Source organism: Vicugna pacos, chromosome 31, assembly GCF_048564905.1.
Source record: "Vicugna pacos chromosome 31, VicPac4, whole genome shotgun sequence".
Taxonomy (NCBI): Eukaryota; Metazoa; Chordata; class Mammalia; order Artiodactyla; family Camelidae; genus Vicugna; species Vicugna pacos.
The window spans coordinates 10,151,687-10,168,326 of NC_133017.1; the positions used below are offsets into that span (position 1 = coordinate 10,151,687).

A 16,640-nucleotide genomic window follows, 5' to 3' on the forward strand; every position below is an offset into this window, starting at 1 on the left:
CTGCAGCTCCTGAAGAGCCTGCCATTCCTGAAGAGCCCGCCGCTCCTGAAGAGCCCGCCGCTCCTGAAGCGCCTGCCGTTCCTGCTGATCTAGCCGCTCCTGAAGAGCCCGCCATTCCTGCTGATCTAGCCACTCCTGAAGAACCTGCTGTTCCTGCTGATCTAGCCGCTCCTGAAGAGCCTGCAGCTCCTGAAGAGCCTGCCGCTCCTGCTGATCTTGCCACTCCTGAAGAGCCTGCCGCTCCTGAAGAGCCCACCGATCCTGAAGAGCCTGACGCTCCTGCTGATCTAGCTGCTCCTGAAGAGCCCGCCATTCCTGCTGATCTAGCTGCTCCTGAAGAGCCCGCCATTCCTGCTGATCTAGCCGCTCCTGAAGAGCCCGCCATTCCTGCTGATCTAGCCGCTCCTGAGGAGCCTGCAGCTCCTGAAGAGCCTGCCATTCCTGAAGAGCCTGCAGCTCCTGAAGAGCCTGCCATTCTTGCTCATCTAGCCGCTCCTGAAGAGCCTGCAGCTCCTGAAGAGCCTGCCATTCCTGAAGAGCCCGCCGCTCCTGAAGAGCCTGCCGCTCCTGCTGATCTTGCCACTCCTGAAGAGCCTGCCGCTCCTGCTGATCTTGCTGCTCCTGAGAAGCCTGCAGTTCCTGCACCTGCACCTGGGCCGCTGGGCAGTGGAGAACCATTTCAGGCATCATCACCCCCTAGGGCTCTGCCCCCTCTGCACCCTCCTACACCTTCTCCAAAATCCCACCATAAATCCCCTCCCCTACCCGAAGTTGACTTCCCTACCCCTGAATTTGCTTTTGTTTTGTTTTTCTTTAGTTTAGTTTATTTGTTTTACATCATTTATGGCATCCTGTATTTTTCCATTTTCCACTTCCTTTAATAAAATACAGATTTTTTTCCCTTTTAAATTGTGCATTTCAGGAACATTAAGTGCATTCCCATGCTGTCCGACCATCACTACCATGTAGTTTTATGCTCTTTACGCTATTTATGCCCGTGAAGTACATCCCACCACGGCCTCAAACCCCTCATCTGGGCACTCCTGGGCATGCACACTCCTGGGCCTACACAATCCTGGATCTGTACACTCCTGGGCCTTCCCTGGCATGGGCCTTCTCTGGCCCTGGCTTGCACACTACTGGGCCTGCACACTCCTGGATTGCACACTCATGGGCCTGCACACTCCAGGACATGCACAATCTTGAGCCTGAACACACCTGGGCCTGTGTACTCCTGATTTTGCACACTCCTGGGCCTGAACACTGCTGGGCCTGCACAGCCCTAGGCCTGTACAATTCTGGGCCTGAACACTCCTGTCTCTGCACACTCCGGAGTCTGCACACGCCTGGGCCTGCACACTCCTGGGCCTGTACACCCCTGGGCCTGCACCCTCCTTGGCCTGCACACTCCTCTGTCTGCACACAGCTGGGCCTGCAAACTTCAGGGCCTGCACTCTACTTGGCCTGCACACTCCTGGGCCTGCTCCCTCCTATGCCTGCACACTCCTGGGCATGCACACTCCTGGGCCTGCACACTCCTGGGCCTGCCCTGTCCCTGGCACCAGCCTCCTTCACCCCAACGGTGCCACTCACACGGCTGCGGCGTCTAGCCAGGAGCCCCCAACCGAAACCCCTCCCGAGGGACCCCCTTGCCGGCCCCCAGGGAAGCAGCGGGGCTCCTCTTACCTGCGAGGCGGAGACGTAGTCCAGCTGCAGCCTGACGTCCAGCTGCCGGGCGTGCAGGGCCAGCGTGCATGAGGGCAGCAGGATGGCCGTGATCGGCTGGAAGCTGCCCCCCGAGCCTCTACCGCCCCTTGGGGAAGAGGAGGAGGAAAATCCACGTCAGTGCCAAGAACACAGGACCCGTCCACAGAGGGCCCCTCAGGTGTGACAACCCCAGAGGCGCCCGCAGCCGACCTGGACTGAGAGCCACTTTTCTCGCGGAAGCTCAAGGACCTATGCTGAGCCTCCCTCTCCCTCCCTAAAGAGGGAAAACCCAGAGGCTTTCTAACTTTGCACTCACTGTCCATGTATCAGCCATGTCTAGTTTACCTGCACACTCCAGGGCCTGTACGCATCTATCCTTACACACTCCTTGCCTGCAAACTCCTGGGCCTCCTCCCTCCTGTACCTACACACTCCTGGGCCTGCACCACCCAGGGCCTGCCCTCTCCTGGGCCCGCACAATCCCTCGAGTGCACACTCAGGGCCTGCACACTCATGGGCCTTCCCTCTCCTGGGCCTGCCTCCAATTCGCCCGGCCCTCTCATGGACCTCCACACTCCTGGGCCTGCACACTCCAGAGCCTGTGTTCTCCTAGGCCCGCACACTCCTGGGACAGCACACACCTGGGCCTACACACTCCTGGACCTGCGCACACCTCGGCCTGCATGAACCTGGGCTTGTACACTCCTGGGCCTGTTACCACTTATGCCTGTGCACAGCTAGGCTTGTTCCCATCTGTGCCGGCACACTCCTGGGGCTACACACGGATTGAAATACACAGCCCTAGGCCTGTACAATACTGGGCCTGCACTCTCCTGTCTCTGCACACTCCGGTCTGCACACTCCTTGGCCTGCACACTCCTGAGCGTACTCCCTCCTGTGCCGGCACACTCCTAGGCATGTACACGCCTGGGCCTGCCCTCTGCTTGGTGGGTATGGTCATGGGACTCCCCATTCCTGCGCCTGAACACCCTTGGGCCTGCCCTTTCTTGGGCCTGCACACTCTGGGGCCTGACGTCCCCTGGTTCCAGACACTACAGGGACTGAACACTCCTGGGCCTGCACACTGCTGGGTATGCACAGCCGTGGGCCGCACACTCCTGTCTCTGCACACTCCGGTGTCTGCACACTCCTGGGCCTGTACACTCCTGGACCTGCCCTGGACTGGGCTTGCACCCTCCTGGGCCTGCACACTCCAAGGCCTGCACACTCCTGGGTCTGCACACTACTGGGGCTGCTCCCACTTGTGCCTGCACACTCCTGGGCCTGCACACTCCTTGCCCTGCACACTCCTGGGGGTGCACACTGCTTGGTCTGCACACTCCTGGGCCTGCACATTCCAGGGATTGTCCTCTCCAGGGTCTGCACATTCCTTGGCCTGCACCTTCCTTGTCCTGTGCACTCCTCTGTCTGCACACTCCTGGGCCTGCACACTCCTTGGCCTGCAAACTCCAGGGCCTGCACACACATGGGCCTGTACACTCCTGGGCCTGCCCTGGCCTGGGCCTGCGTATTCCTTTTCCTGCACACTCCACTGTCTGCACACTCCTGGGCCTGCCCTCTCCTGGACCTACAAAATGTTGGGCCTGCACACACCTGGGCCTGTATACCCCTGGACCTGCACACACCTGTGACTGATCCCTCCTGTGTCTGCACACTCCAGGTCCTGCACACTCCTGGGACTTCCCTCTCCTGGGCCTGCCCCAAATTCGGCCGGCCCTCTTCTGGACCTGTACATCCTTGGGCCTTCACACTACTGGGCCTGCTCCCACTTGTGCCTGCACACACCTGGGCCTGCACACTCCTCGGCCTGTAGACTCCAGGATATGAACTCCCCTGTCTCTGCACACTCCGGTGTCTGCACACTCCTTGGCTTTCACACTCATTAGCCTACTACCACCTGTGCCTGCACACTACTGGGCCTGCTCCCACCTATGCCGACACACTTCTTCGCCTGTCCCTCCTGTGCCGTCACAATCCTAGGACTGCACACTCCTGTCTCTGCACACTCCAGTGTCTGCACACTCCTGGTCCTGCACACTCCTGGGCCTGTACACTCCTCTGTCTGCTCACTCCTGGGCCTGCCCTCTCCTGGGTCCGCACAAATCCTCGTGTGCACATTCCAGAGCCTGCAAACTCCTGGGCCTTCCCTCTCCTGGGCCTGCCCCCTATTCGGCCGGCCCTCTCCAGGACCTGCACATTCTTGGGCCTTCACACTACTGGGCCTGCTCCCACTTGTGCCTGCACACACCTGGCACTGCACACTCCTCGGCCTGCTCCCTCCTGTGCCTGCACACTCCTGGGCATGCACACTCCTGGGCCTGCACACTCCTGGATCTGTACACTCCTGGGCCTTCCCTGCATGGGCCTTCTCTGGCCTAGGCTTGCACACTGTTGGGCCCGCACACACCTGGATTGCACACTCATAGGCCTGCACACTCCAAGACATGCACAATGTTTAGCCTGAACACACCTGGGCCTGTATAATCCTGATTTTGCACACTCCTGGGCCTGAACACTGCTGGGCTGCACAGCCCAAGGCCTGTACAATCTTGGGCCTGCACAATCCTGTCTCTGCACACTGCGGAGTCTGCACACGCCTTGGCCTGCACACTCCTGGGCCTGTACACTCCAGGACCTACACCCTCCTTGGCCTGCACACACCTTTGTCTGCACACTCCTGGGCCTGCAATCTTCAGGACCTGCACACTCCTGGGACAGCAGACACCTGGGCCTTCATACTCCTGGACCTGCGAACACTCGGGCCTGCATGAACCTGGGCTTGTACACTCCTGGGCCTGCAAACTTCAGGACCTGCACACTCCTGGGACAGCAGACACCTGGGCCTTCACACTCCTGGACCTGCGCACACTTGGACCTGCATAAACCTGGGCTTGTACACTCCTGGGCCTGCTCCCATCTATGCCTGCACACTCCTAGCCCTGTTCCCACCTGTGCCGGCACACTCCTGGGCCTGCACACTCCTGTCTCTGCACACTCCAGTGTCTGCACACTCCTGCTCCTGCACACTCCTGGGCCTTCCCTGGCCTGGGCCTGCACCCTCCTTGGCCTGCACACTCCTCTGTCTGCACACTCCTGGGCCTGCACACTCCTGGACCTGCACAATGTTGGGCCTAAACACACCTGGGCCTGTACACTCCTGGACCTGCACACTCCTGTGACTGATCCCTCCTGTGTCTGCACACTCCTGGGCCTGCACACTGCTGGGCCTGCCCTCTCCTGGGCTCGCACAATCCCTCGTGTGCACACTCAAGGGCCTGCACACTCCAGGGCCTGTACGCATCTATCCTTACACACTCCTTGCCTGCAAACTCCTGGGCCTCCTCCCTCCTGTACCTACACACTCCTGGGCCTGCACAACCCAGGGCCTGCAGACTCCTGGGACTGCACACACCAGGGCATGCACTCTCCTGGACCTGTGCACACCTGGGCCTGCACGAACATTGGCCTGTACACTCCTGGGCTTCCACACTCCTGTACCTGCTCCCTCCTGTGACTACATACTCCTCGGCCTACAAACTCCTGGTCCTGAACACTCCTGGGCCTGAACACTATTGGCACTGCACACTCTTGGGACAGCACACTTCTGGCCCTGCACACTCCTGCGCCTTCCAATTCCTGGGCCTGCCCCCAATTCGGCCGGCCCTATCCTGCACCTGCACACTCTGGGCCTGCACACTACTGGCACTGCTCCCACTTGTGCCTGCACACACCTGGGTCTGCACACTCCTCGGTCTGCTGCCTCCTGTGCCTGCACACTCCTGGGCATGCACACGCCTGGGCCTGCCCTCTGCTTGGTGGGCACGGTCCTGGGACTCCCCATTCCTGCGCCTGAACACCCTTGGACCTGCCCTTTCTTGGGCCGGCACACTCTGGGGCCTGACGTCCCCTGGTTCTGCACAGTACAGGGACTGCACACTCCTGGGCCTGCACACTGCTGGGTCTGCACAGCCCTGGGCCTGCACACTCCTGTCTCTGCACACTCCGGTGTCTGCACACTCCTGGGCCTGAACACTCCTGGACCTGCCCTGGACTGGGCCTGCACCCTCCTTTGCCTGCACACTCCACGGCCTGCACACTCCTGGGTCTGCACACTACTGGGGCTGCTCCCACATGTGCCTGCACACTCCTGGCCCTGCACACTCCTGGGGGTGCACACTGCTTGGTCTGCACAGTCCTGGGCCTGCACGTTCCAGGGATTGTCCTCTCCAGGGCCTGCACACTCCTGGGCCTGCACCCTCCTTGTCCTGCGCACTCCTCTGTCTGCACACTCCTACCCCTGCACACTCTTGGGCCTGCACACTACTGGGCCTGCTCCTACGTGTGCCTGCACACACCTGGGCCTGCACACCAGCCCTCTGTGGGGCCCTTCCTTTGCTGAGTCTGTGCATGAGCTCCCTGTGATGCCAGCCCACAGAGGTGACAGGTGCAGTAGGTGTTTGTGGTTCTAGAGACATGATGGCTCTCCTAGGAAGCCGGGTCCAGATGATCCCCACTGCGCCGATGGGGGATTGGGGAGACCCTGAGAAGCAGGTGGCTTGTCCAGGGTGACAGCACTGCTGGCGGGGGAGCCGGGTCTGAAGCCAGCTGTGTCATCAGAGCTGTGACCCTGGCTGCATCCAGGCCTCCCCAGGGCTATAGGAGGGGCCGAGTTGGTGTCACTGGGTGGACATGGCATGGGGTGGGAAGTGAGCCATCAACAGCCCAAAAAGGCCCTTGGGGAGCTTTGTGTAAGGAGGAAGCTTGGGGAAGGGGACCCCAGGAAGTGACCTCACTTCCCTGGCAACAGAGCCCAACACAACTTGGGACCCAGGTCACCAGGCACCCGCTGTGTAGAGAAGGACACTTCTCAATTGACTTGGCTGGTGAACTCAGCTCAGCTCAGACATGTTTTGTTGCATCCCAAGATCCCGAGGTCGCGGCCCGCGGAAAGCCCGCAGCAACGGCCTTTGCCAACAGTGCCGACAGTGGGTCGGGTCTCACCCCAGGCGCCTCTGGCCTTTTGGCCAGAGGGACCGAAAGGTAACACAGGGAGGCCCAGGGCAGGCCCGCCCAGGCCGGGCCACCACTCAGACCCCACCCGGGTGGCCCCACAGCCCCTTCCTGACTGGTGGCGGTGGGGCAGTCATGTTGGGGGGGTCCTGCCTCAAGCAAGAGCAGGCTGAGGAAGGGTCAGAGGCCTGGGGGGCCGATCACGTCACCAACCTGGGTCCAAGCGGGCTGGCTGGGATGTGGAGAACCGGGGCAGGGCCCTGCTGCCCGAGGTGGCGCCCATGCCCTAGGGTGTGTCTCTTGCCTCCCGGGTGACTGAGATGACCAAGGTCCCAGTCTGATCAGGCAGCAGACGGTCGAGTGGGGCAGAAGCAGGAGTGGTCCTGGCCAGGCAGGGCTCTGAGACCTGCGGGCCGGGCCGGCTGCCGGTCACTGTCATTGCAGAGCCAGACACCGCAGGATCCAGGGAACCAGGACACTCATGCCAGCTCCCCAAGTGAGGGGCTGGTGTGCCACACTGTGGAAGGCCAGCACAGGCTCCGGAAGAGTCTGGGTATGAAAGGCTCCCCACCACCACAGCCTCCTGCCCAGACATCGCCCAGGTCTCTCCCCAGGATCTTGCCTGCAGCTCCTGAAGAGCCTGCTGCTCCTGCTCATCTAGCCGCTCCTGAAGAGCCTGCCGCTCCTGCTGATCTTGCCGCTCTTGAACAACCTGCAGCTCCTGAAGAGCCTGCCTCTCCTCCTGATCTAGCCGCTCCTGAAGAGCCCGCCGCTCCTGAAGAGCCCACGGCTCCTGAAGAGCCTGCCGCTCCTGAAGAGCCCACCGATCCTGAAGAGCCTGACGCTCCTGCTGATCTAGCTGCTCCTGAAGAGCCCGCCATTCCTGCTGATCTAGCCGCTCCTGAGGAGCCTGCAGCTCCTGAAGAGCCTGCCATTCCTGAAGAGCCCGCCGCTCCTGAAGAGCCCGCCGCTCCTGAAGCGCCTGCCGTTCCTGCTGATCTAGCCGCTCCTGAAGAGCCCGCCATTCCTGCTGATCTAGCCACTCCTGAAGAACCTGCTGTTCCTGCTGATCTAGCCGCTCCTGAAGAGCCTGCAGCTCCTGAAGAGCCTGCCGCTCCTGCTGATCTTGCCACTCCTGAAGAGCCTGCCGCTCCTGAAGAGCCCACCGATCCTGAAGAGCCTGACGCTCCTGCTGATCTAGCTGCTCCTGAAGAGCCCGCCATTCCTGCTGATCTAGCTGCTCCTGAAGAGCCCGCCATTCCTGCTGATCTAGCCGCTCCTGAAGAGCCCGCCATTCCTGCTGATCTAGCCGCTCCTGAGGAGCCTGCAGCTCCTGAAGAGCCTGCCATTCCTGAAGAGCCTGCAGCTCCTGAAGAGCCTGCCATTCCTGCTCATCTAGCCGCTCCTGAAGAGCCTGCAGCTCCTGAAGAGCCTGCCATTCCTGAAGAGCCCGCCGCTCCTGAAGAGCCTGCCGCTCCTGCTGATCTTGCCACTCCTGAAGAGCCTGCCGCTCCTGCTGATCTTGCTGCTCCTGAGAAGCCTGCAGTTCCTGCACCTGCACCTGGGCCGCTGGGCAGTGGAGAACCATTTCAGGCATCATCACCCCCTAGGGCTCTGCCCCCTCTGCACCCTCCTACACCTTCTCCAAAATCCCACCATAAATCCCCTCCCCTACCCGAAGTTGACTTCCCTACCCCTGAATTTGCTTTTGTTTTGTTTTTCTTTAGTTTAGTTTATTTGTTTTACATCATTTATGGCATCCTGTATTTTTCCATTTTCCACTTCCTTTAATAAAATACAGATTTTTTTCCCTTTTAAATTGTGCATTTCAGGAACATTAAGTGCATTCCCATGCTGTCCGACCATCACTACCATGTAGTTTTATGCTCTTTACGCTATTTATGCCCGTGAAGTACATCCCACCACGGTCTCAAACCCCTCATCTGGACACTCCTGGGCATGCACACTCCTGGGCCTACACAATCCTGGATCTGTACACTCCTGGGCCTTCCCTGGCATGGGCCTTCTCTGGCCCTGGCTTGCACACTACTGGGCCTGCACACTCCTGGATTGCACACTCATGGGCCTGCACACTCCAGGACATGCACAATCTTGAGCCTGAACACACCTGGGCCTGTGTACTCCTGATTTTGCACACTCCTGGGCCTGAACACTGCTGGGCCTGCACAGCCCTAGGCCTGTACAATTCTGGGCCTGAACACTCCTGTCTCTGCACACTCCGGAGTCTGCACACGCCTGGGCCTGCACACTCCTGGGCCTGTACACCCCTGGGCCTGCACCCTCCTTGGCCTGCACACTCCTCTGTCTGCACACAGCTGGGCCTGCAAACTTCAGGGCCTGCACTCTACTTGGCCTGCACACTACTGGGCCTGCTCCCTCCTATGCCTGCACACTCCTGGGCATGCACACTCCTGGGCCTGCACACTCCTGGGCCTGCCCTGTCCCTGGCACCAGCCTCCTTCACCCCAACGGTGCCACTCACACGGCTGCGGCGTCTAGCCAGGAGCCCCCAACCGAAACCCCTCCCGAGGGACCCCCTTGCCGGCCCCCAGGGAAGCAGCGGGGCTCCTCTTACCTGCGAGGCGGAGACGTAGTCCAGCTGCAGCCTGACGTCCAGCTGCCGGGCGTGCAGGGCCAGCGTGCATGAGGGCAGCAGGATGGCCGTGATCGGCTGGAAGCTGCCCCCCGAGCCTCTACCGCCCCTTGGGGAAGAGGAGGAGGAAAATCCACGTCAGTGCCAAGAACACAGGACCCGTCCACAGAGGGCCCCTCAGGTGTGACAACCCCAGAGGCGCCCGCAGCCGACCTGGGCTGAGAGCCACTTTTCTCGCGGAAGCTCAAGGACCTATGCTGAGCCTCCCTCTCCCTCCCTAAAGAGGGAAAACCCAGAGGCTTTCTAACTTTGCACTCACTGTCCATGTATCAGCCATGTCTAGTTTACCTGCACACTCCAGGGCCTGTACGCATCTATCCTTACACACTCCTTGCCTGCAAACTCCTGGGCCTCCTCCCTCCTGTACCTACACACTCCTGGGCCTGCACCACCCAGGGCCTGCCCTCTCCTGGGCCCGCACAATCCCTCGAGTGCACACTCAGGGCCTGCACACTCATGGGCCTTCCCTCTCCTGGGCCTGCCTCCAATTCGCCCGGCCCTCTCATGGACCTCCACACTCCTGGGCCTGCACACTCCAGAGCCTGTGTTCTCCTAGGCCCGCACACTCCTGGGACAGCACACACCTGGGCCTACACACTCCTGGACCTGCGCACACCTCGGCCTGCATGAACCTGGGCTTGTACACTCCTGGGCCTGTTACCACTTATGCCTGTGCACAGCTAGGCTTGTTCCCATCTGTGCCGGCACACTCCTGGGGCTACACACGGATTGAAATACACAGCCCTAGGCCTGTACAATACTGGGCCTGCACTCTCCTGTCTCTGCACACTCCGGTCTGCACACTCCTTGGCCTGCACACTCCTGAGCGTACTCCCTCCTGTGCCGGCACACTCCTAGGCATGTACACGCCTGGGCCTGCCCTCTGCTTGGTGGGTATGGTCATGGGACTCCCCATTCCTGCGCCTGAACACCCTTGGGCCTGCCCTTTCTTGGGCCTGCACACTCTGGGGCCTGACGTCCCCTGGTTCCAGACACTACAGGGACTGAACACTCCTGGGCCTGCACACTGCTGGGTATGCACAGCCGTGGGCCGCACACTCCTGTCTCTGCACACTCCGGTGTCTGCACACTCCTGGGCCTGTACACTCCTGGACCTGCCCTGGACTGGGCTTGCACCCTCCTGGGCCTGCACACTCCAAGGCCTGCACACTCCTGGGTCTGCACACTACTGGGGCTGCTCCCACTTGTGCCTGCACACTCCTGGGCCTGCACACTCCTTGCCCTGCACACTCCTGGGGGTGCACACTGCTTGGTCTGCACACTCCTGGGCCTGCACATTCCAGGGATTGTCCTCTCCAGGGTCTGCACATTCCTTGGCCTGCACCTTCCTTGTCCTGTGCACTCCTCTGTCTGCACACTCCTGGGCCTGCACACTCCTTGGCCTGCAAACTCCAGGGCCTGCACACACATGGGCCTGTACACTCCTGGGCCTGCCCTGGCCTGGGCCTGCGTATTCCTTTTCCTGCACACTCCACTGTCTGCACACTCCTGGGCCTGCCCTCTCCTGGACCTACAAAATGTTGGGCCTGCACACACCTGGGCCTGTATACCCCTGGACCTGCACACACCTGTGACTGATCCCTCCTGTGTCTGCACACTCCAGGTCCTGCACACTCCTGGGACTTTCCTCTCCTGGGCCTGCCCCAAATTCGGCCGGCCCTCTCCTGGACCTGTACATCCTTGGGCCTTCACACTACTGGGCCTGCTCCCACTTGTGCCTGCACACACCTGGGCCTGCACACTCCTCGGCCTGTAGACTCCAGGATATGCACTCCCCTGTCTCTGCACACTACGGTGTCTGCACACTCCTTGGCTTTCACACTCATTAGCCTACTACCACCTGTGCCTGCACACTACTGGGCCTGCTCCCACCTATGCCGACACACTTCTTCGCCTGTCCCTCCTGTGCCGTCACAATCCTAGGACTGCACACTCCTGTCTCTGCACACTCCAGTGTCTGCACACTCCTGGTCCTGCACACTCCTGGGCCTGTACACTCCTCTGTCTGCTCACTCCTGGGCCTGCCCTCTCCTGGGTCCGCACAAATCCTCGTGTGCACATTCCAGAGCCTGCAAACTCCTGGGCCTTCCCTCTCCTGGGCCTGCCCCCTATTCGGCCGGCCCTCTCCAGGACCTGCACATTCTTGGGCCTTCACACTACTGGGCCTGCTCCCACTTGTGCCTGCACACACCTGGCACTGCACACTCCTCGGCCTGCTCCCTCCTGTGCCTGCACACTCCTGGGCATGCACACTCCTGGGCCTGCACACTCCTGGATCTGTACACTCCTGGGCCTTCCCTGCATGGGCCTTCTCTGGCCTAGGCTTGCACACTGTTGGGCCCGCACACACCTGGATTGCACACTCATGGGCCTGCACACTCCAGGACTTGCACAATCTTGAGCCTGAACACACCTGGGCCTGTATACTCCTGATTTTGCACACTCCTGGGCCTGAACACTGCTGGGCCTGCACAGCCCTAGGCCTGTACAATCCTGGGCCTGCACACTCCTGTCTCTGCACACTCCGGAGTCTGCACACGCCTGGGCCTGCACACTCCTGGGCCTGTACACCCCTGGGCCTGCACCCTCCTTGGCCTGCACACTCCTCTGTCTGCACACAGCTGGGCCTGCAAACTTCAGGGCCTGCACTCTACTTGGCCTGCACACTACTGGGCCTGCTCCCTCCTATGCCTGCACACTCCTGGGCATGCACACTCCTGGGCCTGCACACTCCTGGGCCTGCCCTGTCCCTGGCACCAGCCTCCTTCACCCCAACGGTGCCACTCACACGGCTGCGGCGTCTAGCCAGGAGCCCCCAACCGAAACCCCTCCCGAGGGACCCCCTTGCCGGCCCCCAGGGAAGCAGCGGGGCTCCTCTTACCTGCGAGGCGGAGACGTAGTCCAGCTGCAGCCTGACGTCCAGCTGCCGGGCGTGCAGGGCCAGCGTGCATGAGGGCAGCAGGATGGCCGTGATCGGCTGGAAGCTGCCCCCGGAGCCTCTACCGCCCCTTGGGGAAGAGGAGGAGGAAAATCCACGTCAGTGCCAAGAACACAGGACCCGTCCACAGAGGGCCCCTCAGGTGTGACAACCCCAGAGGCGCCCGCAGCCGACCTGGGCTGAGAGCCACTTTTCTCGCGGAAGCTCAAGGACCTATGCTGAGCCTCCCTCTCCCTCCCTAAAGAGGGAAAACCCAGAGGCTTTCTAACTTTGCACTCACTGTCCATGTATCAGCCATGTCTAGTTTACCTGCACACTCCAGGGCCTGTACGCATCTATCCTTACACACTCCTTGCCTGCAAACTCCTGGGCCTCCTCCCTCCTGTACCTACACACTCCTGGGCCTGCACCACCCAGGGCCTGCCCTCTCCTGGGCCCGCACAATCCCTCGAGTGCACACTCAGGGCCTGCACACTCATGGGCCTTCCCTCTCCTGGGCCTGCCTCCAATTCGCCCGGCCCTCTCATGGACCTCCACACTCCTGGGCCTGCACACTCCAGAGCCTGTGTTCTCCTAGGCCCGCACACTCCTGGGACAGCACACACCTGGGCCTACACACTCCTGGACCTGCGCACACCTCGGCCTGCATGAACCTGGGCTTGTACACTCCTGGGCCTGTTACCACTTATGCCTGTGCACAGCTAGGCTTGTTCCCATCTGTGCCGGCACACTCCTGGGGCTACACACGGATTGAAATACACAGCCCTAGGCCTGTACAATACTGGGCCTGCACTCTCCTGTCTCTGCACACTCCGGTCTGCACACTCCTTGGCCTGCACACTCCTGAGCGTACTCCCTCCTGTGCCGGCACACTCCTAGGCATGTACACGCCTGGGCCTGCCCTCTGCTTGGTGGGTATGGTCATGGGACTCCCCATTCCTGCGCCTGAACACCCTTGGGCCTGCCCTTTCTTGGGCCTGCACACTCTGGGGCCTGACGTCCCCTGGTTCCAGACACTACAGGGACTGAACACTCCTGGGCCTGCACACTGCTGGGTATGCACAGCCGTGGGCCGCACACTCCTGTCTCTGCACACTCCGGTGTCTGCACACTCCTGGGCCTGTACACTCCTGGACCTGCCCTGGACTGGGCTTGCACCCTCCTGGGCCTGCACACTCCAAGGCCTGCACACTCCTGGGTCTGCACACTACTGGGGCTGCTCCCACTTGTGCCTGCACACTCCTGGGCCTGCACACTCCTTGCCCTGCACACTCCTGGGGGTGCACACTGCTTGGTCTGCACACTCCTGGGCCTGCACATTCCAGGGATTGTCCTCTCCAGGGTCTGCACATTCCTTGGCCTGCACCTTCCTTGTCCTGTGCACTCCTCTGTCTGCACACTCCTGGGCCTGCACACTCCTTGGCCTGCAAACTCCAGGGCCTGCACACACATGGGCCTGTACACTCCTGGGCCTGCCCTGGCCTGGGCCTGCGTATTCCTTTTCCTGCACACTCCACTGTCTGCACACTCCTGGGCCTGCCCTCTCCTGGACCTACAAAATGTTGGGCCTGCACACACCTGGGCCTGTATACCCCTGGACCTGCACACACCTGTGACTGATCCCTCCTGTGTCTGCACACTCCAGGTCCTGCACACTCCTGGGACTTTCCTCTCCTGGGCCTGCCCCAAATTCGGCCGGCCCTCTCCTGGACCTGTACATCCTTGGGCCTTCACACTACTGGGCCTGCTCCCACTTGTGCCTGCACACACCTGGGCCTGCACACTCCTCGGCCTGTAGACTCCAGGATATGCACTCCCCTGTCTCTGCACACTACGGTGTCTGCACACTCCTTGGCTTTCACACTCATTAGCCTACTACCACCTGTGCCTGCACACTACTGGGCCTGCTCCCACCTATGCCGACACACTTCTTCGCCTGTCCCTCCTGTGCCGTCACAATCCTAGGACTGCACACTCCTGTCTCTGCACACTCCAGTGTCTGCACACTCCTGGTCCTGCACACTCCTGGGCCTGTACACTCCTCTGTCTGCTCACTCCTGGGCCTGCCCTCTCCTGGGTCCGCACAAATCCTCGTGTGCACATTCCAGAGCCTGCAAACTCCTGGGCCTTCCCTCTCCTGGGCCTGCCCCCTATTCGGCCGGCCCTCTCCAGGACCTGCACATTCTTGGGCCTTCACACTACTGGGCCTGCTCCCACTTGTGCCTGCACACACCTGGCACTGCACACTCCTCGGCCTGCTCCCTCCTGTGCCTGCACACTCCTGGGCATGCACACTCCTGGGCCTGCACACTCCTGGATCTGTACACTCCTGGGCCTTCCCTGCATGGGCCTTCTCTGGCCTAGGCTTGCACACTGTTGGGCCCGCACACACCTGGATTGCACACTCATGGGCCTGCACACTCCAGGACTTGCACAATCTTGAGCCTGAACACACCTGGGCCTGTATACTCCTGATTTTGCACACTCCTGGGCCTGAACACTGCTGGGCCTGCACAGCCCTAGGCCTGTACAATCCTGGGCCTGCACACTCCTGTCTCTGCACACTCCGGAGTCTGCACACGCCTGGGCCTGCACACTCCTGGGCCTGTACACCCCTGGGCCTGCACCCTCCTTGGCCTGCACACTCCTCTGTCTGCACACAGCTGGGCCTGCAAACTTCAGGGCCTGCACTCTACTTGGCCTGCACACTACTGGGCCTGCTCCCTCCTATGCCTGCACACTCCTGGGCATGCACACTCCTGGGCCTGCACACTCCTGGGCCTGCCCTGTCCCTGGCACCAGCCTCCTTCACCCCAACGGTGCCACTCACACGGCTGCGGCGTCTAGCCAGGAGCCCCCAACCGAAACCCCTCCCGAGGGACCCCCTTGCCGGCCCCCAGGGAAGCAGCGGGGCTCCTCTTACCTGCGAGGCGGAGACGTAGTCCAGCTGCAGCCTGACGTCCAGCTGCCGGGCGTGCAGGGCCAGCGTGCATGAGGGCAGCAGGATGGCCGTGATCGGCTGGAAGCTGCCCCCGGAGCCTCTACCGCCCCTTGGGGAAGAGGAGGAGGAAAATCCACGTCAGTGCCAAGAACACAGGACCCGTCCACAGAGGGCCCCTCAGGTGTGACAACCCCAGAGGCGCCCGCAGCCGACCTGGGCTGAGAGCCACTTTTCTCGCGGAAGCTCAAGGACCTATGCTGAGCCTCCCTCTCCCTCCCTAAAGAGGGAAAACCCAGAGGCTTTCTAACTTTGCACTCACTGTCCATGTATCAGCCATGTCTAGTTTACCTGCACACTCCAGGGCCTGTACGCATCTATCCTTACACACTCCTTGCCTGCAAACTCCTGGGCCTCCTCCCTCCTGTACCTACACACTCCTGGGCCTGCACCACCCAGGGCCTGCCCTCTCCTGGGCCCGCACAATCCCTCGAGTGCACACTCAGGGCCTGCACACTCATGGGCCTTCCCTCTCCTGGGCCTGCCTCCAATTCGCCCGGCCCTCTCATGGACCTCCACACTCCTGGGCCTGCACACTCCAGAGCCTGTGTTCTCCTAGGCCCGCACACTCCTGGGACAGCACACACCTGGGCCTACACACTCCTGGACCTGCGCACACCTCGGCCTGCATGAACCTGGGCTTGTACACTCCTGGGCCTGTTACCACTTATGCCTGTGCACAGCTAGGCTTGTTCCCATCTGTGCCGGCACACTCCTGGGGCTACACACGGATTGAAATACACAGCCCTAGGCCTGTACAATACTGGGCCTGCACTCTCCTGTCTCTGCACACTCCGGTCTGCACACTCCTTGGCCTGCACACTCCTGAGCGTACTCCCTCCTGTGCCGGCACACTCCTAGGCATGTACACGCCTGGGCCTGCCCTCTGCTTGGTGGGTATGGTCATGGGACTCCCCATTCCTGCGCCTGAACACCCTTGGGCCTGCCCTTTCTTGGGCCTGCACACTCTGGGGCCTGACGTCCCCTGGTTCCAGACACTACAGGGACTGAACACTCCTGGGCCTGCACACTGCTGGGTATGCACAGCCGTGGGCCGCACACTCCTGTCTCTGCACACTCCGGTGTCTGCACACTCCTGGGCCTGTACACTCCTGGACCTGCCCTGGACTGGGCTTGCACCCTCCTGGGCCTGCACACTCCAAGGCCTGCACACTCCTGGGTCTGCACACTACTGGGGCTGCTCCCACTTGTGCCTGCACACTCCTGGGCCTGCACACTCCTTGCCCTGCACACTCCTGGGGGTGCACACT

The 16,640-nt window shown here is 61.3% G+C and overlaps 1 protein-coding gene across 1 annotated transcript in view; it reads right to left on the reverse strand.

Moving 5' to 3' along the window:
* Nucleotides 1–6,753: 6,753 nt before the first annotated feature.
* LOC140690634 (uncharacterized) overlaps nucleotides 6,754–16,640 on the reverse strand; it is a 32,134-nt gene continuing 22,247 nt past the window's right edge. Inside the window, exons 5-8 of the mRNA XM_072952518.1 lie at nucleotides 15,295–15,421; nucleotides 12,315–12,441; nucleotides 7,361–8,307; nucleotides 6,754–7,144 (exon numbers count right to left, since the gene is read on the reverse strand). Coding sequence (XP_072808619.1) covers nucleotides 7,025–7,144; nucleotides 7,361–8,307; nucleotides 12,315–12,384 — 1,137 coding nt within the window. The 5' untranslated portion in view covers nucleotides 12,385–12,441; nucleotides 15,295–15,421 and the 3' untranslated portion in view covers nucleotides 6,754–7,024. The remainder of the gene's footprint in view (nucleotides 7,145–7,360; nucleotides 8,308–12,314; nucleotides 12,442–15,294; nucleotides 15,422–16,640) is intronic.